Below are 18,457 nucleotides of genomic sequence, written 5' to 3'. Positions count from 1 at the left end.
TGTGTGTGTGTGTGTGTGTGTGTGTGTTTCGAGGTAGGGTCTCACTCTAGCCCAAGCTAACCTGGAATTCACTATGGAGTCTCAGGATGGCCTCGAACTCACGGCAATCCTCCTACCTCTGCCTCCCAAGTGCTGGGATTAAAGACATGTGCCACCACGCCCGGCAATAAATATTTTTTTTTTTAAAGAGTGGGAAACTGAAGAGATGTGTGACTGAGTAGCAAGACAGTCGCTCGGAGGTGGCCTGTGTGTTTCTGCTATCAGTGAGGGGACTTGTACAAGGAAGGATGCCAGGCTAAAGAGGCATGGCAATGATATGCATAGATTTGGGTATGCTAATGATAGAGGGATGGTCAACTCAGTGCCAGACAGCCTATGGGGGTGGCCCCTGTGCTTGAAGGTACCTGGATAATAGGGTGATAAGGTCATGAAGTTAGATAGAAATATCTGTAAGAGCCACAGTTGGGGGAATGGGAAGATAGAGGGATGGTTCTTTTGTGTGTGTTCATTTGTGGGCATCAACCCAGGGCCTTGACCTACTAGGAAAGCACCCTACCACTGAGATACACTCCTAGCCTATCCTTATTCTATTTATTTATTTATTTATTTATTTATTTATTTATTTATTTATTTATTTGAGACCGACAGACACAGAGAGAAAGACAGATAGAGGGAGAGAGAGAGAATGGGCGCGCCAGGGCTTCCAGCCTCTGCCAACAAACTTCCAGACGTGTACGCCCCCTTGTGCATCTGGCTAATGTGGGACCTGGGGAACCAAGCCTCGAACCGGGGTCCTTAGGCTTCACAGGCAAGCACTTAACTGCTAAGCAATCTCTCCAGCCCCTATCCTTATTCTTAATTTTAATTTAGTTTTAAAATTACTTATTTGCAAGCAGAGAGAGATAGAAGAGAGACAGAATGGGTGTGTCAGGCCTCTAGCTGCTGCAAATGGACTCCAGATACATGAACCACTTTGGGCATCTGACTTTTTGTGGGTACTGGGAAATCAAACTTAAGTCATTAGGCTTTATAGACAAGCACCTTAACTGCTGGGCCATCTCTTCAGCTCTAACTTTTATTATATTATTTAAAATTATTATTTATTTATTTTATTTGAGAGACAGAGAGGAAGATAGAGAGAATGGATGTGCCAGGGCCTTCAACCACTGCAAACGAACTCCAGACCTGGGGAATTGAACCTGGATTCTTTGGCTTTGTAGGCTAGCACCTTACCTACTAAGTCATCCTGCCAGCCCTAACTTTTTTTAAAGTATGTTTTAAATTTTTTTTATATTTTTGGTTTTTCAAGGTAGGGTCTCACTGTAGCCCAGGCCCACCTGAAATTCACTATGTAGTCTCAAGGTGGCCTTGAACTCACAGTGATCCTCCTATCTCTGCCTTCTGAATGCTGGTATTAAAGGTGTGTGCCACCATACCTGGCTTGCTGGAACTTCTAATAAGGAATCCTAAATTGGTCATCTGTTATTTATTTAGTTATTGATTTATTTTTTAGAAAGAAAGACAGATAGAGGGAGAGAAAGAATTGGCACCCCACGGCCTCAGCCACTGCATTCGAACTCCAGATGCTTGTACCACCTAGTGAGCATGTGCAACCTTGTGCTTGCCTCACCTTTGTGTGTCTGGTAAAGGTGGGATCTGGAGAGTTGAACATGGGTCCTTAGGCTTCACTGGCAAGTGCCTCAACCTCTAAGCAAGCTCTCCAGCCTAAGTTGAACAGTTTTTAAAAATATTTTTTGGTTTGATTTTTCAAGATAGGGTTTCAATCTAGTCTAAGCTGACCTGAAATTCACTCTGTAGTCCCACACTAGCCTTGAACTCACAGTGATACTCCTGCTTCTCCCTCCCAAGTGCTGGGATTAAAGGTGTGTGCCACTACACCCAGCAATAATTTTGTTAATTGGAGAGATTATGGGCATACCAGGGCCTCTTGCCATTGCAAACAAACTCCAGGTGCATGTGCATGTGCCTGTGTCTATCATTTTGTCTGTCTGGCTCTATATGTGTACTGGGGAACTGACATTGACCCCTGGCCAGCAGGCTTTGCAAAAAGTACCTTTAACCACTGAACCATATCCTCAGCCTTGGATTTTTTTTTTTTGGTTTTTTTTTTTTTGTGTGTGTGTGTGTGTGTATGTGTGTGTCAGGGTATCGCCATCACCTAGGCTGACCTGGAACTCACCCTGGCCTTGAATTCATGGTAATCCTCCTACCTCTGTTTCCTGAGTGGTAGAGTTAAATATGTGAGCTTCCAAGCCCACCTTATGTCTGTTTTTTTTTTTTTTTTTTTTTTGAGGTAGTGTCTTGCTAGCTCGGGCTGACCTGGAATTCACTATGTAGTCTCAGGGTAGCCTTGAACTCATGGTGATCGTCCTACCTCTGCCTCTTGAGTGCTGGGATTAAAGGTATGTGCCACCATGCCTGGCTTCATGGCTGTTTCTTAATTGTAAAATAATTGTACATATTTGTAGGATATAATGTCTAATATGATACAGAGATATGATTGTATTATATATGTAACATATACATGTATAATGTGGGAACAACTCTTGTATATAATATATATATAATCATGTATGTAAATATTACTTGTACATATATACATATATATTATACAGATATGGGAACAATCCTCTTGAGGGGCTTCTCTGTGGGTTGTATAAAAAACTGGTCCAAGGTTGGTACATCACACAATGCCAGGGGCATTATGACAGGGAGATAAAATGTGGAGGAGCTCACCAGGGGATACTTGACAATATTGGAAGCATTTGTGGACAGGGATTTAGTATAAGACTTTTTTTTTAAAAAAGTTTTTATTTATTTATTTATTTATTTATTTGAGAGCGACAGACACAGAGAGAAAGACAGATAGAGGGAGAGAGAGAGAATGGGCGCGCCAGGGCTTGCAGCCTCTGCAAACGAACTCCAGACGCGTGCGCCCCCTTGTGCATCTGGCTAACGTGGGACCTGGGGAACCGAGCCTCGAACCGGGGTCCTTAGGCTTCACAGGCAAGCACTTAACCGCTAAGCCATCTCTCCAGCCCAGACTTTTTTTTTTTTTTTGAGGTAGGGTCTTACTCTAGTCCAGGTTGACCTGGAGTTCACTATGTAGTCTCAGGGTGGTCTGGAACTTATGGTGATCCTCCTATCCTTCCCTCCCAAGTGCCGGGATTAAAGGCTTGTGCCACTATGCCCGGCCCAGTACAAGACTTTTGAAGGTGATGAAGTGGTATAGAACATGGATAAGGAGCTTCTGACATGGTCTGTTCCAAAGTGGATAGTGTCATGGGGAGGTTATATGTTATGAAACAGGAAATCCTAGAGTGCTAGGGTCTTAAATCCTTTCTTACCTTGCTCTCATTCCTTGTATAGGTGTGTATCATACATGGGTAGGTAGGGACATAAAGATTTCTGGGGCTTTATGCCTGCAATTGAGCTGTGGGAAGCAGGGAGTGGAATGGGGATATTAATTGAGTGGGGTTATATATGCTTCTGTGTATATTTTTGGGGGTGAGATATGTGGGGTTCCTTTTTTATGGAAAAGTGTTTTCTGTATGTGCATCTGGGGCAATGAAGACCTTGCAGGGGGCATGTCACACCTGGATGATATTTGCCCCGAGTGGTGGCTTTGGGCATCTCTTCAGGCAAGGCAAGAGCACTAAGAAAGGATTTGGCATTCAAATATATCCAGGGCAGGGGGTAGCATTTGTATAAATGTATAAGAAATTTAGGTCACTCATATTATCCTCAGCATTTGTGGGTTTGGAAAGGGTATCCTGTGAGAGTATTAGGGCTTTTAGGAGGGAGATGGGGTGATAATGAGAGTAAGCTAGCTAGTGACATAATCACATCTGAAGATATCTCTGTTTATGTAGAAACCTACCTTAAAAAGTGGTAAAGAATAAAAATGTCTGTCGTTGTGGGTTGATGTATGTAATGTAAACACACAGAAAGGAAGTGTCATAAACAATGTGTGGTAGAGGTGCTACGTGGAGAAGTACTCATAAGAAGTAGTAACAGTGAGGACAGACCCCATTGTAAATGGGCTGAACATGTAGAGAGCCCATATGGGATAAGAGGTCTAGGCAGAGAGATAGGATGGTTGGATGTGTGCACTAATTGGAGAACCAGCTCACCACCATTGCCAACTCTTTGTTCCACAGAAGATGTTCGATGGGGCACATTCCCCATAGGCCGAATGCCAGGTCAGACTGAGGACCCAGCAGAGCTTATGCTGGAGAATTATGACACCATGTATCTCTTGGACCAGCCTGTGTTAGAGCAACGGCTAGAACCTCCTAAGTGCAAGAGTAGGTGAGTGCCCTTGGCAGCAGGATTTCTCACCCCCTTTGCCTGCCATCTGTTGGAGGGAAAGGAGACGAAGTGGGGTGGGTAAGTGGCAGGGCCTTTGCTAGGACCACGTGCCCATACCACTAGTATGGGGAGAGTTGATTGAATTCAGTGTGTGTGTGTGTGTGTGTGTGTGTGTGTGTGTGTGTGTGTGTAAAAAGGCCCCTGGCTTTCAGTAAATTCTTCAAACATTACTAAAAAGTCTCAGAATATATGCTCGAATCCTGTTCCTGAGTAGAATCCCAGAACGGGAATATGAACAAAGGTGGACATAGTAATCAGGAGGTCTCCCTACACTGTTCAGGCATGTTGGTAGCAAGGCCTGCACAGGGCTCCGTGCTTTCTCTCTAAACTTGCCTTTGTATGGCATGTATGAGAGCCCTTGGGTCATCAGGGAGCCAGGAACCAAGCAGTCCTTACTGAAGGGCTATGTTTGTAACACAAAGGAGCCCATCAAGAGGGCCTATACATTTCCGGAATGCTGGGCCATTGTGACCAGGAGTATCTCGTGAGTATCAGAGAGAGATCCCCTGTGGGCCCCTGAAATTGAGAGTTCATTCTTTTTTTTTTAATTATTAGTTATGGACATAGTTTGTAAACAGCACATGCTGTTATCATCCTTTCCCTCATCCCTGCCCCCTTCCAAGTGGACCCAACGGGACCCACCTTGTTGGGGTTGCTGATCATATCCATGGGGATTGTGGGTCATGCATTGTGGGGGCAGCCGTCAGTTATGGGGAAGAGGCAATGTCTTTGTGCATAATGTCCCAACTTGTGGCTCTAACAATATTATTCTTTTTTGTTTGTTTGTTTTTTTCGAGATGAGGTCTTGCTCTAGTCCAGGCTGACCTAGAATTCACTACAAAGTCTCAGGGTGGCCTTGAACTCACAGCGATCCTCCTGCCTCTCCTCCTGAGTGCTGGGATTAAAGGCGTGCGCCACCACGCCTGGCTTACCATTCTTCTTACTGCTTCTCATATTTGGGGAGAGGGCTCTAGAACCTTGGCCCTGGAGCAGATGAACACAGAAGGTGGTAGCTGGGGAAGCCAGTTGGGAGTGGGATTCACATTGTGAGAGGCCCTTTCTTCCTACAGCCCCTACTAACCTGTTCCTAAGAAAGGCTAACCCAATGATCACTGGGAAACTAAGGGGGAAGTCTTGACTCAGCTTGCATACCTCCTATTAGTAGGGAGGCTTACTCTGCTGCTACAGGGTATACCCAGCCCTGCTTCCTGCTGTAGTTCCAGCTCCAGTCTTAATTTGGCTATATGGTCTTGGGCAAGTCCTTTCTCAACTCTGGATCTCAGTTTCCTTAAAGTTGTGTGTGATGGGAAGGGATGGGACTAGATCATCTCTAGGTTATTTTTTTTTTTTCATCTGCAATTGTGTAATCATAGATCTGCCTGAGGGAAGGATAATGGCTTGACCCTCAGCTTGCTACTTCATCCAGCTGGAAGGAGGACCTTTGACCTTCAGGAAGCGGAAGAGTATTTTGAACTGGGCCAAGGAGAGGGAGGGCAGGTGTCTCCCTCAAGCAGTCTAAAAATCGTGGGATGGAGCTGAACCAGATTATCTTTATAGGCTAAGTCTAGTGTTGGGCTCCTTAACGAGGCTAGCTATTAGATGTGGAAAGAATCTAGCATAGACTCCACTTGGAAAGAACCCTGTTGAAGCAGCCGCTCAGTAGCTTCCTAGGGTTGAGGTGAGGACCCCCATTCCTTAATGTCAATCCATGCAGTTCTGTGTGGGTTTTCACCTGTTTTATGTACTTCAGCTCTGTATAATGCTTCACCTGAAAAGTTCCACCATTCCTTTCCTCCCACCCTCAATGAAGAAATGGCAGACTCAGCCCAGGTGCTCACCTGAAATCAGTTCTCAGATCTGCCTCTGCCCCTTCCTTATAAAGACAAGGAGAAGCGTGACCTCTTCCCATAGAAACACACAAATCAAGTTCTCTTAGCTTCTCTGGAGCATAGAGCCTCCTTTTTTCATGACTGACTGTCTACTTTCTCTGCAGCACCCTGAGCCTAAGCTGTGCTGGAGGCAGTGGCAACTGCACCAACAACAGCAGCAACTTTGAGGGCCTTCTCTGGAACCAGGGGCAACTACATGGGCTCAAAACTGGCCTGCAGCTCTTTTGATGATTGCCCTGATGCAAGTGTTCATACAGCTCTGCTGGGGTAACAGCCTGATGCTCATTGATGCAACCTGGGGGACATCCTGGATCGGCCACCTCCATTCAGCTTTCTATCACAGTGGAATTATGGATATTTTCCCTCTTTTTGTTTTGTTTAAAAAAATAAACACAAAACTTTTGCTTTGGTGGTTGTGAGATTGGGGAGGGATGTGTGCTGTGGTAGACCAACATAGTTCTTCCTTTACCTTGGCATCAGAGAAGGTGAGATCAAGCATAACAAGGCTTTGCATGTAAGAGCTGGGTTCTGAGGCCCCTTGGATCTACCAATTCTAATTGTTCCCCCAACCAGATTCCAGTCATACCTTTGGCCTGGCTCCTTGCACCAAACAGGAATTGAAACCTAGAGATAAGCTTTTTTTTTTTTTTTTTTTTACTTTTATTTTCAAAGTAGGGTCTCACTTTAGCCTAAGCTGACCTGGAATTTACTATGTAATCTTAGGGTGGCCTTGAACTCACTGTAATCCTTCTATGTCTGCCTCCCTAGTGCTGGGATTAAAGGCGTGTGCCACCACATCTGGCTGAGATAAGCCTTTTTTTTATCACCTCTCTGACTTTTGGCCTAGAAGAAATACAAATGCCTAAATGGTAGACATTGGAGCCATAAGAGATGTCTTACAGAATGACTGAACCCCTTTTCTGTGGTCACCCAATTTCCTCAGTCATTTAATCTGAGCGTTTACCCTTAGTTGCTAAGATATAGGCAAGATCTTCTGCCTGATAATAGAGGACAAAATTACTGATGCCTCTGCCAAACACCTTAAGGGATTTCTGCAAGTGGCTGAGCCAAGAAATGATGCTTAGGTATGAAAATGCCAAGGAGGAATTTGGTAGAAGTGCTCTGCCAGAACTCAATTAAACTGTTCCATGTGATCACCCCTCAGCAAGCTAAGGGTAAAACCCAGGGCCTTATGCATTGTAGGCAAGTACTTTATCAATGAGCTACAACCTCAGTCTCTCAACGGTTTTGGTCTATAAGGAGTCCATAACACCTAAAATGATATACTAAGGATCTATGGATGGTTGCTAGCTTTTATTACAGTAGGTTCTAAAAATATCTGCATTCCTAAGAACCCAAGTAATGCTAATTTTAAAAAAATTATCTATACCAACCCTTGCTCTGTGGCCATGAGTAAATTACTCCCATTTTTTCTGCCTTAGCACATAAGTGTACTTAAAATGAAGAGGTGCTAAACCAGAACTATGATTTTCAGATTTTTTTTTTAGCAGTAAAGTTAATTTTCAAAAGAAACCCTATATAGGATTCCAAAACATGCAGTCAAGTCAGGGCTACTCTGGTGAAGTGGAGGGGGGCTGAAAGCTTGTGACACCTGTCTCCCTACATTTTAAAATGTGTCAGAGCACAGGTTTTCAAGTCCCTCCAGTACATGCAGTCTATTTTTTAAATGTTTTTGTTTATTATTTATTTATTTGAGAGTGACAGACAGAGAAAGAGAGAGAGAATGGGCGCTCCAGGGCCTCCAGCCACTGCAAACGAACTCCAGATGTGTGCGCCCCCTTGTGCATCTGGCTAACGTGGGTCCTCGGGAATCGACCCTTGAACCGGGGTCCTTAGGCTTCACAGGCAAGCACTTAACTGCTAAGCCATCTCTCCAGCCCTACATGCAGTCTATATGCTCTTTGAAAACTCTTCTAGCTCTGACATTTCAGTATTCCTTTGCTAAAGGAGGGGGAAGCATTGGAGAGAAACTATTAGCCAGTACACATGACTGAGTCAATGCCTATATAAGTCCACATAGAAAAGCCTATTGGGATAGGCTACAATCCTGTTTGACACACTCCTCTGGTTATTTGGAAGGCAGCTATGCTCACTACTATACCACCAATGCACTGCTGGTTATTTGGATGCATACTCAAATTTGTGATGCACTGGTTAATGGGAAAGATCTTGAGCAAATCTTGTAAGTTTCCTTACCTGAAGAAAGGTTATTTGCCCTACAGACTTGGAAGGATCAAAATGGATAATGGGTTTGAAAGTGCTCTCTGAAACACACACTGTTTTATATGTATGACTAGTGACTTTATAGCAGGGTTGTAAGTCTTGAATTCAGTTACTCAGGGTCTAACATAAACCCAAATGATATTTTTCCCTGGCCCTCAAGAGCTGATTTAAAGGAACATACTACTGAACTTACCTCTAGTGCAGGTCTGGTGAGCCAAAGGTTATTTTTCGCTGGAGTCCTCAAACCTGTGAGTTGTGAGGTTTGCATGGCTTCAGATAATGGGGTAATGATTATAGTAGACAGTTGCCAGGAAGCGGCCTTAATCTAGTGATCTTGGAGTTTGCCCTTCTGATTAGAGATCAGAGTGATTATGAAGTATGTGAAATGCCCCCATTTAAACTTAAAGTTACTCAAGGACAGTAATTGACAGACCCCTCTGCCCCCCTCCCAAAAAAATCTTCAGAGGTGAACAAAATGGTTTCTGTCCCCCATCCAACTCCTTGATGTGAAAGTATATCAACACTATTTTAATAAAGGGGCAAGTAATAAGAGGTATTGAAGATTCTTTCAAGGTCTACCTCAAGGAAGGCCTAGCAGTGACTGGACTAGAAGGTAGAATATCTTATTGCAGGAGGTGACCTTAGTCCTGCATCTTCAAAAGCAAGGCTTTACTTGCCAAACAAGTAGTAAAAGGAAGATCAAAGATTGGAAAGGCCAGGGAATGGTGGCATACACCTTTAATTCTGACAGAGGTAGGAGGGTTGCTATTGAGAGTGAGGCCATCTTGTGACTACAGAGTGAGTTCCAGAACAGCCCTAGCTATAAATGAGACCCTACCTTGACACAAAAACAACAACAACAAAAAAGATTGGAGGGCTTGAAAAGGAGAATGGTTGGGGGAGCCAGAGAAAGGAAAATGGTGGTATGCCTTGGTACATCATGAGGCCAGTGAGGTGAGCTGGGGAAGTCATATGGCCAGATTGTTTATTTTTCACTTAAGGAAGAAGCATTGCATACTGAATTACCCTTTTAAAATTCTGATTGTTCTTAACATCATCTTGCACATGTCCTGCCACTGTCCTCCAAAGAACCCTTAATATATTCATTTAATTTTTTCCCATTTATTTATGAGCAAGAGAGGTGGAGAGAGGGTGAATAAACCAGGGCCTCTAGCCACTCCATCAAACTCCAGATGTATGCACCACTTAGATCATCTGGCTTCACGTGGATACTGACAAATCTAACCTAGATCATAAGGCTTTGCAGCCACCTTAATGGCTGAGCCATCTCTCCAGCCCTCACTTATTCTTTTAGTAGTGCTTCACTCCATCATTAAGAGAGCAAATTTCCCAGACAGGAACTGTTTCTTTTATTTGGTGTGTGTGTGTACATACACACACTTGAATATGAGAAGAAGCAACAAGAATAAAGGAAAGGGGAGACTATATATGAATATTTTTAGTACCATGAAGGGAGGGAAGGAAAGAAAGTTTGAAATTCTTAAATTTACAAGTAGCCCCTCCAAAGGCTTTTCAAAAGGAGGCCACTGTGCATTTAGTGTAAAAAATGAGATTATCGTGGGGAATAAGTGTGGGGTGGGTAGGAAGCCCAAGACTGTAGTATGAGCAAACAGCACTGTGATGAAAGGCTTACTGACCTGGGAGTCCTAAGGTCTGGCCTTCCAGTCTTGCCACTGCTACTAGTTCTTAGACTTGATCAAATCTATTCAGTGCTCTTGGAGCCCTAATTTCCCACATGATAGCCTGCTGCACCTAAATATTCCTTGAGTGTTCAGTGTAGGTTGTTTTTTTTTTTTTCTGGTTCTTCTATTTTGGCTAAAGTTTGACAGATGATGTCTCTGGTCTTGAGGCTCTCAGTGATACATTGTGTATCCAGTCTGAGTTCAGCCAAGCACCTGATTTTAGTTACTAGTGGAAGCCAGTCCTGCCCTGTGGGAAACACCAATTTGACTAGCATTTAGTTGGTTCAGGAGTTCTGTTAGTCTTCCAAAAATAGAGAGCAGCTGAGTGTGGTGGTGAACACCTGTAACTCTAGCACTGGGGAAGGTAAGGCAGTAGGATTGTGAGTTGGAAGCCAGTCTGGGATTCATAATGAGTTCTAGGCCTTGGTTACAAATAAACCATGTCTCAAGAGAAAGAAAAAGAAAAAAAAAAAGGTAGGAAAATTTGCCAGGCATGTGGTGGTACATACTTGTAATCCCAGCACTTGAGAGGCAGAGGTAGGTACATAGCCAGGCCCTCTCTCAAAAAGCAAAGGGTTGAGGATATAGCTCAATGGTAGAATGACTGTCTTGCATGTGCAAGGCCCTGGGCTTGATCCCTAGTATCATAAGAAGTAAATAAAAACTTACAGGGCATATGCTTGTGCTGGTAAAATGCAGGTGAACTCTTTTGGGGGGTGTGGAATCTCTGTCCTTACTGCTTAACTAAAAGGCAAGTTGCAAGGACATGAAGTTGATATTTTAGGAGCAAATTGTTGTGTGTGTTAATGTTTTCTTGACGTTCTTAAAGAAAAAGCGAGTAGCAGTTAGTAGACAAATAGTTTATGCAATAAATAAGTGTGGTTACAGTTCATTGTTGTCAGCCATACAGTGTTTTCCATCACAATTATAGGTAAAACAAATTAAAATCTCATGAAGAAGTAAATCATGGCACATTCATGCTAGTGAGAACAAATTACAAAGAATTACACATGCATTATAGAGGCAGACAAAACAGAAGGGTTATATTTCACTTACCTCATGTTGGCTTTGTGTATTTTGTCATTGAGACTTACATTATGTTTGGGTCAAACAAGAAACCCAAAGTGGTTTTATAAAAAGTTTACAACTATTAAACAGTACTGTTTAATCCCACAAATGGATAAAGCAAACTACTATAGCTCAATGATACACAAACCAGGACTAAAAAATAGTCAATCTGCCTATGTGTATAGCTAGCTATAATACAATAGACATTGGATATACTGTCTTCAGAAAGGCATTGACTACTTTAGATAAGCAAGTTCTAGAAATATACTGGTTTGGTCTCCAATGAAAACTAGTGGTAGTGCCTTTTTGGTTGAAAACTATGCACTCCTCTGTCATACTGGAGGAGAAGCAAACTAAAGGAAGGAAAAAGAAGGATTAGGAGGAAACCTGAGCAGGGCTCTTTGGACAGTTTGACATTACGTTCCCTGTGCAAATCCAGACCTGGTTCACAGAGTAAAACAAACTTGAAATTGTTGGCCCTCAAATAGGGCATTTGTACAAAGTCCCATACTTACCGTATAGGCAGAATGGTAACTGAGTGCCTCTTACAATGAGCTCGTTCATGTTAGAAGAAAACTCTGACAAAGATTAATGGATATCAATGATTGAATTACTATATAAAGATAATTTATTCCAAAATAGAAAAAAAAATTGTGAAGAAGTAATAGTCTCTTAGAAACTAGAAGGGGCTGGGAAGTAAGAGTGAGGGGATAAAATCATGCTATATGTTTCATTACTTAGAAGAAAAGCTTGCAGACCATTTCCATAAGGCATCTATTTCTCCCTTTTGTACCTGGCACCTTAAGAGTGAGTTTAATAGTTCCATGTTGCCTTTGAGCTGTCTTATAGAAAGGGTGCCCTGGATAGACCATGCCGTTCCAGGGTCACATTTCTCCTTTAGGTGGAAATGTACACAATAATAATAAGATCACAAGAAAACAAAGTGCATAAAATCTACAAAATCTAAGGCCTGAACAGGCAAAGACTTGCTATGAGGTCAGAAAATCAGTGAAAGGATCACAATTACAAAGCACCTCTTACAAAGTATACTGCTTTCTGAAATCCACACAAAACACTGCAAGAACACCTGCTGAATGCGTGGAGGTAAATATCCTGAAGGACACACACTTAGCCCCATGTAGGAAGATTGATTTATCAAGGGTGCCAAGCAGATCCCAGTGCTCTTTATTATTTACTATTTTATATTTATAGATAAAATGGAAAAGTCAGGAAATACACAGACCTCAACATAAAGAAAATGTTTCTCTACTAAGTAAGAACCAAGCTGGATTTATGCATTCATTGTTGCTCAGCTCTATTAATGATTCTTATAAATGATTCACTAGGATGGACACTTTTTATTTAAAAAAATCCTTTTCTTGTGCACATACTAAATGTGGCGAGCTAAAGTGAAGTATAATATGTTTCAAATTGTATGCACAATAGCAGTGCACCTAATAGTAAAGAGGCTTTGAAAACACTTTGTCTACAAACTACTGCTGCCCTTTGGAAATAAAAGCTCCCTCATCATCCCTGGGCTACTTTCCTGTGACACATAGTGCCACAAATATGGTGAAAAGCCAGTGTTAAACATAGTTTAAGATGAGTTTCGTGTATTTGTTTCTATACAATCAGGAAAAAAGAGATACAATTTGTATCAACGAAAGGTCATTTCTGGTTATTTGAGGCATTGCTCCTAGCTGCTTTGGTTCATACACATCTTATAAGATAAGAATAGCAGTCATTTTTAGAAAATAAGAAATGCATATGCTACCTTAAAAAGATTTCCTGCCTGGGAGGAACTTACACTATTTTGAGTGCTAACTATGAACATGTTTGAGATGAATTGCATATGAGAAAACAAATCCTGTGTTCCCCTGTACATTGTACAGCTAGTGGATACTGCACTGTCACTAATGATTTTGATAGGAACATGAACTAATTCACACAAAGATCATTACAGTAATCTGAGATTGTCAAAGAGCAAGCTGCTGAAGGTATGAAGTAGTGCCTGTGTGAAATAGCAAACACTGCAGTGGCTACTGTCACTCTCTGGACCTACCTGACAGAATGTACTTTTACACTTTATCAGTGTGCTGGGGAATGGGAAGATTAGAAGGTAGGACATGAATGTGAAATTGTGCTTAAGTGAAGAGAAACAGTACAAAGTGAGAGGGAGGAAGAGAAAAAAAATGTGTGAAAAATGCTATAATGAACTTAGGTATCTATATGTCTATATGCTAAAAAGTGTAATTTTAAAAAGATGTATTATTTAGTTGACAACAGACAGAAAGCAGCATGCAAGCCATTATCAAACCACCAGAAACAACCCTGACTACAGCCTCACATTTGGAGTGTTTCACAGTAAGAAACATTTATAGGCAGTGTCACACCTTCTCATGAAGAAACAAAAGGCCAAGGCCAGGCCTTCTCAACTTTCATGAAAACAAAACAAAATCAAACAAAACACAACTGTAGAAGTTAATACGTTCCAGCTCAAGGAATAGTGAGCTGATCACGGTTCAAAATGTTGAAATATACAATGTATTCAGAAAGGGGGTTCATTTAGTGCAAATTTAACCAATAAACACCTCCTCTAGAGGTATTTATCTACAAAGGATTCCACCCTGAGCAATGTACAAATTGTGCAAATCATGCTGCCCAACCCAAAATTATGCTTCTTTAGTAAAGCATCTCAGAATTATCTAACACCAAGTGCTCCCTCATTGCAGTGATTTGAAGTGCATAACAGAGCCAAAATGCAGCATCCCCTTTTGAAAGCTGCTTTTTTTTTTTTACCACCTAAGAAATCCCCTCGTTTTTCTTCCTAAAGAAATTCTGTTCCATCAATGACTGATCTATTGCCCAAAGGGTGGGCAGCAGGAGAAAGTGGCTTACATAGCTTCACACTGTTCTTCACTACATTTTATCCTGTGATTGTGAATACTGCATAGTTCAGAAGTTCAAAAAGCAACTGTTATTCCCTCATTGTGTGAAGATTTGTCTTCATCATGTAAAGCCATGAGGGTTTGGCCGTTTCTCCTGGGATAAAAGGAATGAACTCTGGTAGTAAGTTCCTTGTCCTAGTGAGAGTCTTCAGTGCTTGTGTAGCATAGACATACTATGTGTGGAACTTGAGTTTCTCTAACAGCTCCTCTGCAGAAGGCTGCAACCTGACCCCAAATTTGCTGAGGTGAAGAGACTTGGAAACTAAGAACTGTTAATAAACATTTGCAGGTAAAAAGTGCAAAGAAAGTAGAGTTGGTTTGTTCTGGAAAGTAAGAAACCAATATTTAGATACTGGCATGTCATTTCACTTTCAAATCTAGTTGGAACTATGAAATGAGACATAAAATCATCAAAGTGGATTAGTCATCTATACAGGTATAAACTTCAGACTGTATAGAATTTACCTTCTCATTATTACTATATAAAAGGTTATATCAGAGATAAAAACACATCTCAAACCAAATATATAAATTCATACATGCAGTGTAGTTGCTAGGAAGAGGGTTCCAATATAGTTGTAGAAGCTTCAATGTGACTCTATAGGTTGGTTAAAGATACTGAATGATCAGATATCCATGCAATAAAGTCTGTTTACTTTTTAAACAGGTTGAAATCTTCCTATTAAAAACCCTAAAAGGTTAACTCATCATACAATCTGATCATGATGTGTTTGGTCTCTAAATTGGATGGACCATCCATACTTTGTAATACAGAATATGTGACTAAGAAAACACTGGTAATGAAATCCCTTGGGGTTTATTACATTTTAGAGTTCTCCCCGTGGGTTGGGTTTTGTCCTTTGTTGCTTCCATGGTGCAGTTCAAAAGGTCATGGGACTTGAAGTCAGAGAACTTAGGTGTATGTCTTGACTTGGTCATTTGTTAATCATGTGATCTTGGCAGATCATTTAATCTCATTAAGCTTCAGCTACCTTTTCTATAAAATAGGATATTACTAAGACCTACCTCAGAGAGCTGTTATGCACTTAAATGATGTAAACACTCTGAAAGTACAACACAGATTATTAATTACTATGATAATAGTACCAGTGTATTATCAGTATTAATATTCATATTTATATAAAGGATTAAGTCTGGTGTTATGTCAACGGGCAGCCCTAAGCTTTGCAACAATCAAGGCTGCCAGCTGCTGGGCATCTGCTGTATGAGGATTCTTCTCCATCACTGCAAGAACGATGTTAGAAGGGAAAATGTTGCAGAGGTTCTTGTAGGTCTGATATTGGTGCTCTGGGATCATATGCTCCCTGGAATCATTGCACATTCCAGCCCAGGGATTCTTCCAGAACTGCTCCATTTTTTCAGGCATGCTCCGTACCATGACTGGCTCATAACATGGTTGCATGAGGCTATTACCTAAGGGATAGGAGTTGTATCCATAGGAGTCAGCTGCACAGGGCAATGGGTCCCAGCTAGCATGCTGCTCACGGCACAGAGGAGGTCGCCTTTGCCTCATTGGGTTGCTCTCATAGAGGCGGGAGTCAGAAATGCTGTCCATCCGAGTCATCACTAGAGCACGGCCTGGCTGGGAGGTTGCCCCTGGGTGGATATTGGGAGGAATAGTGTAGTCTCCAGAACAGCTGGAGTGTCCTCCAGTAGCTGAGTGCTGGGCATGCAGAGTTAAGTGGGATACTGATTGCTTATGGGGGGCTTGCTTGGTATCTTCTGAGCCATAGCTCTGTACTCTTGTTAAGGCTTCATGGTAACCATGAGAGAAAGGTTGAAGATGGTTCTGAGATGCTGAGCGATGCAGCTTCATACTGCCTTCAGGATGGGCATCAGCTACAGCCAAGTACAAGTTGTTATAAGAGGAATAGTTGTCATTCCTAGTATGGCTCATAAGACTGTCAGGACAGAGGTTGGGATTCTGAACATACATCCCCTGGTTTGCTTCAGCCATGTAGTACTCTCGATTATGCATGCCATTGATGTTCAGTTTGGAGAGGTCACTTAACATAGAATAGTAGCCATGGTCCCCCATGGACTCAAACTTTGGGTATTGCTCAGCATAGCTAATAGGGGTCCCATGGCTATTGGTAACCAGGATAGGGGGGTACTGCATGCTGGCCATGTGCTCCAAGGAGGCCTTCTGATGGGGGAAATGAGAGGATCCTGGCACTGGGCTGCTGGCCGACCGGGTGTTGAATGCACCCACTGCATGGCTTTTGGGGGGTGGGATTGTGGGGACACTTAGTGCAGTCACAAGAGAGGGAACAGAGCTGGCCTCAGGCTTACGGGCAATAGACAACCATTCCTCAGGCTCCACAGCCACAGACCGGATGCTGGGATCTGATTGGCGCTTGGGGGCCACACGTTTGACCTCAGAGGTTATCTCACTTTTGGCGCTAGACAGCCCTGTGCCACACTTGGCCAGGGTGTCTTCGCTCATTATTTTCACTGTGGATAGTTTGGCACTGATGCGGAGCTCATCAGCCACCGAATGCTGGGGTTGGTTGGCCCGCTCCGGATGGTAGTATTTGCACTTGTGGCCGTAGGTGCACTTTTTGCCTGGAAAATAATGCCTTGGGGTAAGACTTTCTCTTATAGTGGTGCAACACTCTGTGCCAGAAACTATGGTAACAATCTGGTCACTCCTGTCACTCTTTATACTGTTTGGGATTAAAGTTGAAAATCACCTCTGCACAAAGATGAGAGACAGACAACATCAAGGAGTCATCACACACTGTGAGGGGGAGAGGGAGAAGGTGGAAAGCTGAGGAGGACATTGGCGTGTACAAGCAAAGAGCTGAGCAGTTGACTAGACTTAATTTTCTGGTAATAAACAGCTTTGCCTAGGCACAATCTGTATGCCGAGGCAGCCCAGAATAACAGAAGGTAGCATGGTGCGTTGCAAAGCTCACAGGTTTGGAGGCCAGTCAGACCCGAGTTTTAAGTCCACCTAGGTCCTTTACTGGCCGTGTAACCTTGACAAGTGACTTTATTTTCTAAGCCTCATTTTCTTCTTCTGTAAATAAGGTTGATATCATGTGTATATCACAGGATCATTACAAAGATGAAATGACACAGTAACATGAACATACTTTGATTTCAACATTAATTGAGGACAAAACCAAAAACACTGCCCCCCAACAAATGATAATCCAGAAAGAGTACACACTCAAAATAGCCACAGACCAAGTAGTCCTTGTGGCACTGATAGGTTCACAAGCTCTATCAGAGGGATTTTGTTAAGATAACAAAACACTCAGGAAAACTGTATTTTAAAAAGATGAAAATGACATTTAGAGACAGCTGAAAAGTACAAATCAGAAGGAAAATCATATTACTGGCTCATGAAAGATGCAGTCACCTCTCCTGTGGAGCTCAAACCTTTGGCATGGCGTTTTCTGCTGCCATAGGTCAGGTAGGATTCTACATGGCCTTTCGCCCAGCCACACTGCTGAGGACTTAGGCACCTAGAGCACTCCCATTATTTTAACAAGTGACAACTTATCTTCCATTGAATTTTTGTTACGTTTTTCAATGATATTTCTATAAACCCCTGTGAACACATAAATTTAACTTATAGAAAGTGGATTAGCCAAGATTTTCCATTTGAAAGGGAAATACGGAAGAGAAAAGCATTCAGAGTCCTTCTGTTTTCCTTAGCACAGAACTGAGTTCTGCACATAGGTACTCACCATAAGGACATGGCTGCTTCTTATGCTCGGGAATAATAGGTCTCCTTCTTAAGAAATTTTCAAGGCTTGGGCCATGACGTCCTAAAGGATCATCTGGAGGCATAAATCTGAAATCATGCAAACAAGAGGTGAATGTCTTTCCTTCTGCCCACCACTATCACTTGCTAGGAGTTCAGACCATCATTACCAATTGCCTGTGCACTATTGTCTCATCTTCCTAATTATACTTTCTACCTCAAGTGTGTCTTCTCCGAATACAGCATTGCTTCCTTTTACTCCTACTTGATCACAAATAAAGGATTATTTCCTCAGTGCATCATTCATACATGGACTATATTACCATGAATGTTGGTTTCTCTCAACATGCCACCCACTTCCACACCTTTATAGAATTGTTTCCTTCACTTGGTATACCTAGCACTGCTTTTTATTCTATAAACATCATTTCAAAGCAATTTTTTGATTGCTCACTCTAGCACAGGCTGACCTGGAGC

At 42.3% G+C, this 18,457-nt stretch overlaps 2 protein-coding genes across 11 annotated transcripts in view; one reads left to right on the top strand and one right to left on the bottom strand.

Annotated features, from left to right (window-relative positions):
• The window catches only part of Las1l (LAS1 like ribosome biogenesis factor), a 28,483-nt gene extending 21,799 nt beyond the window's left edge, over positions 1-6,684 (top strand). For 4 of the 8 annotated variants that reach the window (XM_004661013.3, XM_004661012.3, XM_045140805.1 and 1 more), the window contains 2 exons: positions 4,182-4,332; positions 6,386-6,684. In XM_004661013.3, coding sequence (XP_004661070.1) covers positions 4,182-4,332; positions 6,386-6,509 — 275 coding nt within the window. In that variant the 3' untranslated portion in view covers positions 6,510-6,684. Of the gene's footprint in view, positions 1-4,181; positions 4,333-4,814; positions 4,877-6,385 lie in introns of all 8 variants that reach the window. The other 4 variants (XM_045140804.1, XM_045140808.1, XM_045140807.1 and 1 more) reach the window with 2 other exon arrangements.
• Positions 6,685-11,112: 4,428 nt separating this feature from the next.
• Positions 11,113-18,457, bottom strand: part of Zc3h12b (zinc finger CCCH-type containing 12B) — a 280,839-nt gene continuing 273,494 nt past the window's right edge. For all 3 annotated transcript variants that reach the window (XM_045140212.1, XM_004661015.2, XM_045140213.1), the window contains 2 exons: positions 17,964-18,070; positions 11,113-16,830 (listed from right to left, as the gene is read on the bottom strand). In XM_045140212.1, the coding sequence (XP_044996147.1) occupies positions 15,410-16,830; positions 17,964-18,070 (1,528 nt within the window). In that variant the 3' untranslated portion in view covers positions 11,113-15,409. The remainder of the gene's footprint in view (positions 16,831-17,963; positions 18,071-18,457) is intronic.

Source organism: Jaculus jaculus, chromosome X (assembly GCF_020740685.1).
Source record: "Jaculus jaculus isolate mJacJac1 chromosome X, mJacJac1.mat.Y.cur, whole genome shotgun sequence".
Classification (NCBI taxonomy): domain Eukaryota; kingdom Metazoa; phylum Chordata; class Mammalia; order Rodentia; family Dipodidae; genus Jaculus; species Jaculus jaculus.
This window is presented reverse-complemented; position numbering and strand designations above follow the sequence as displayed.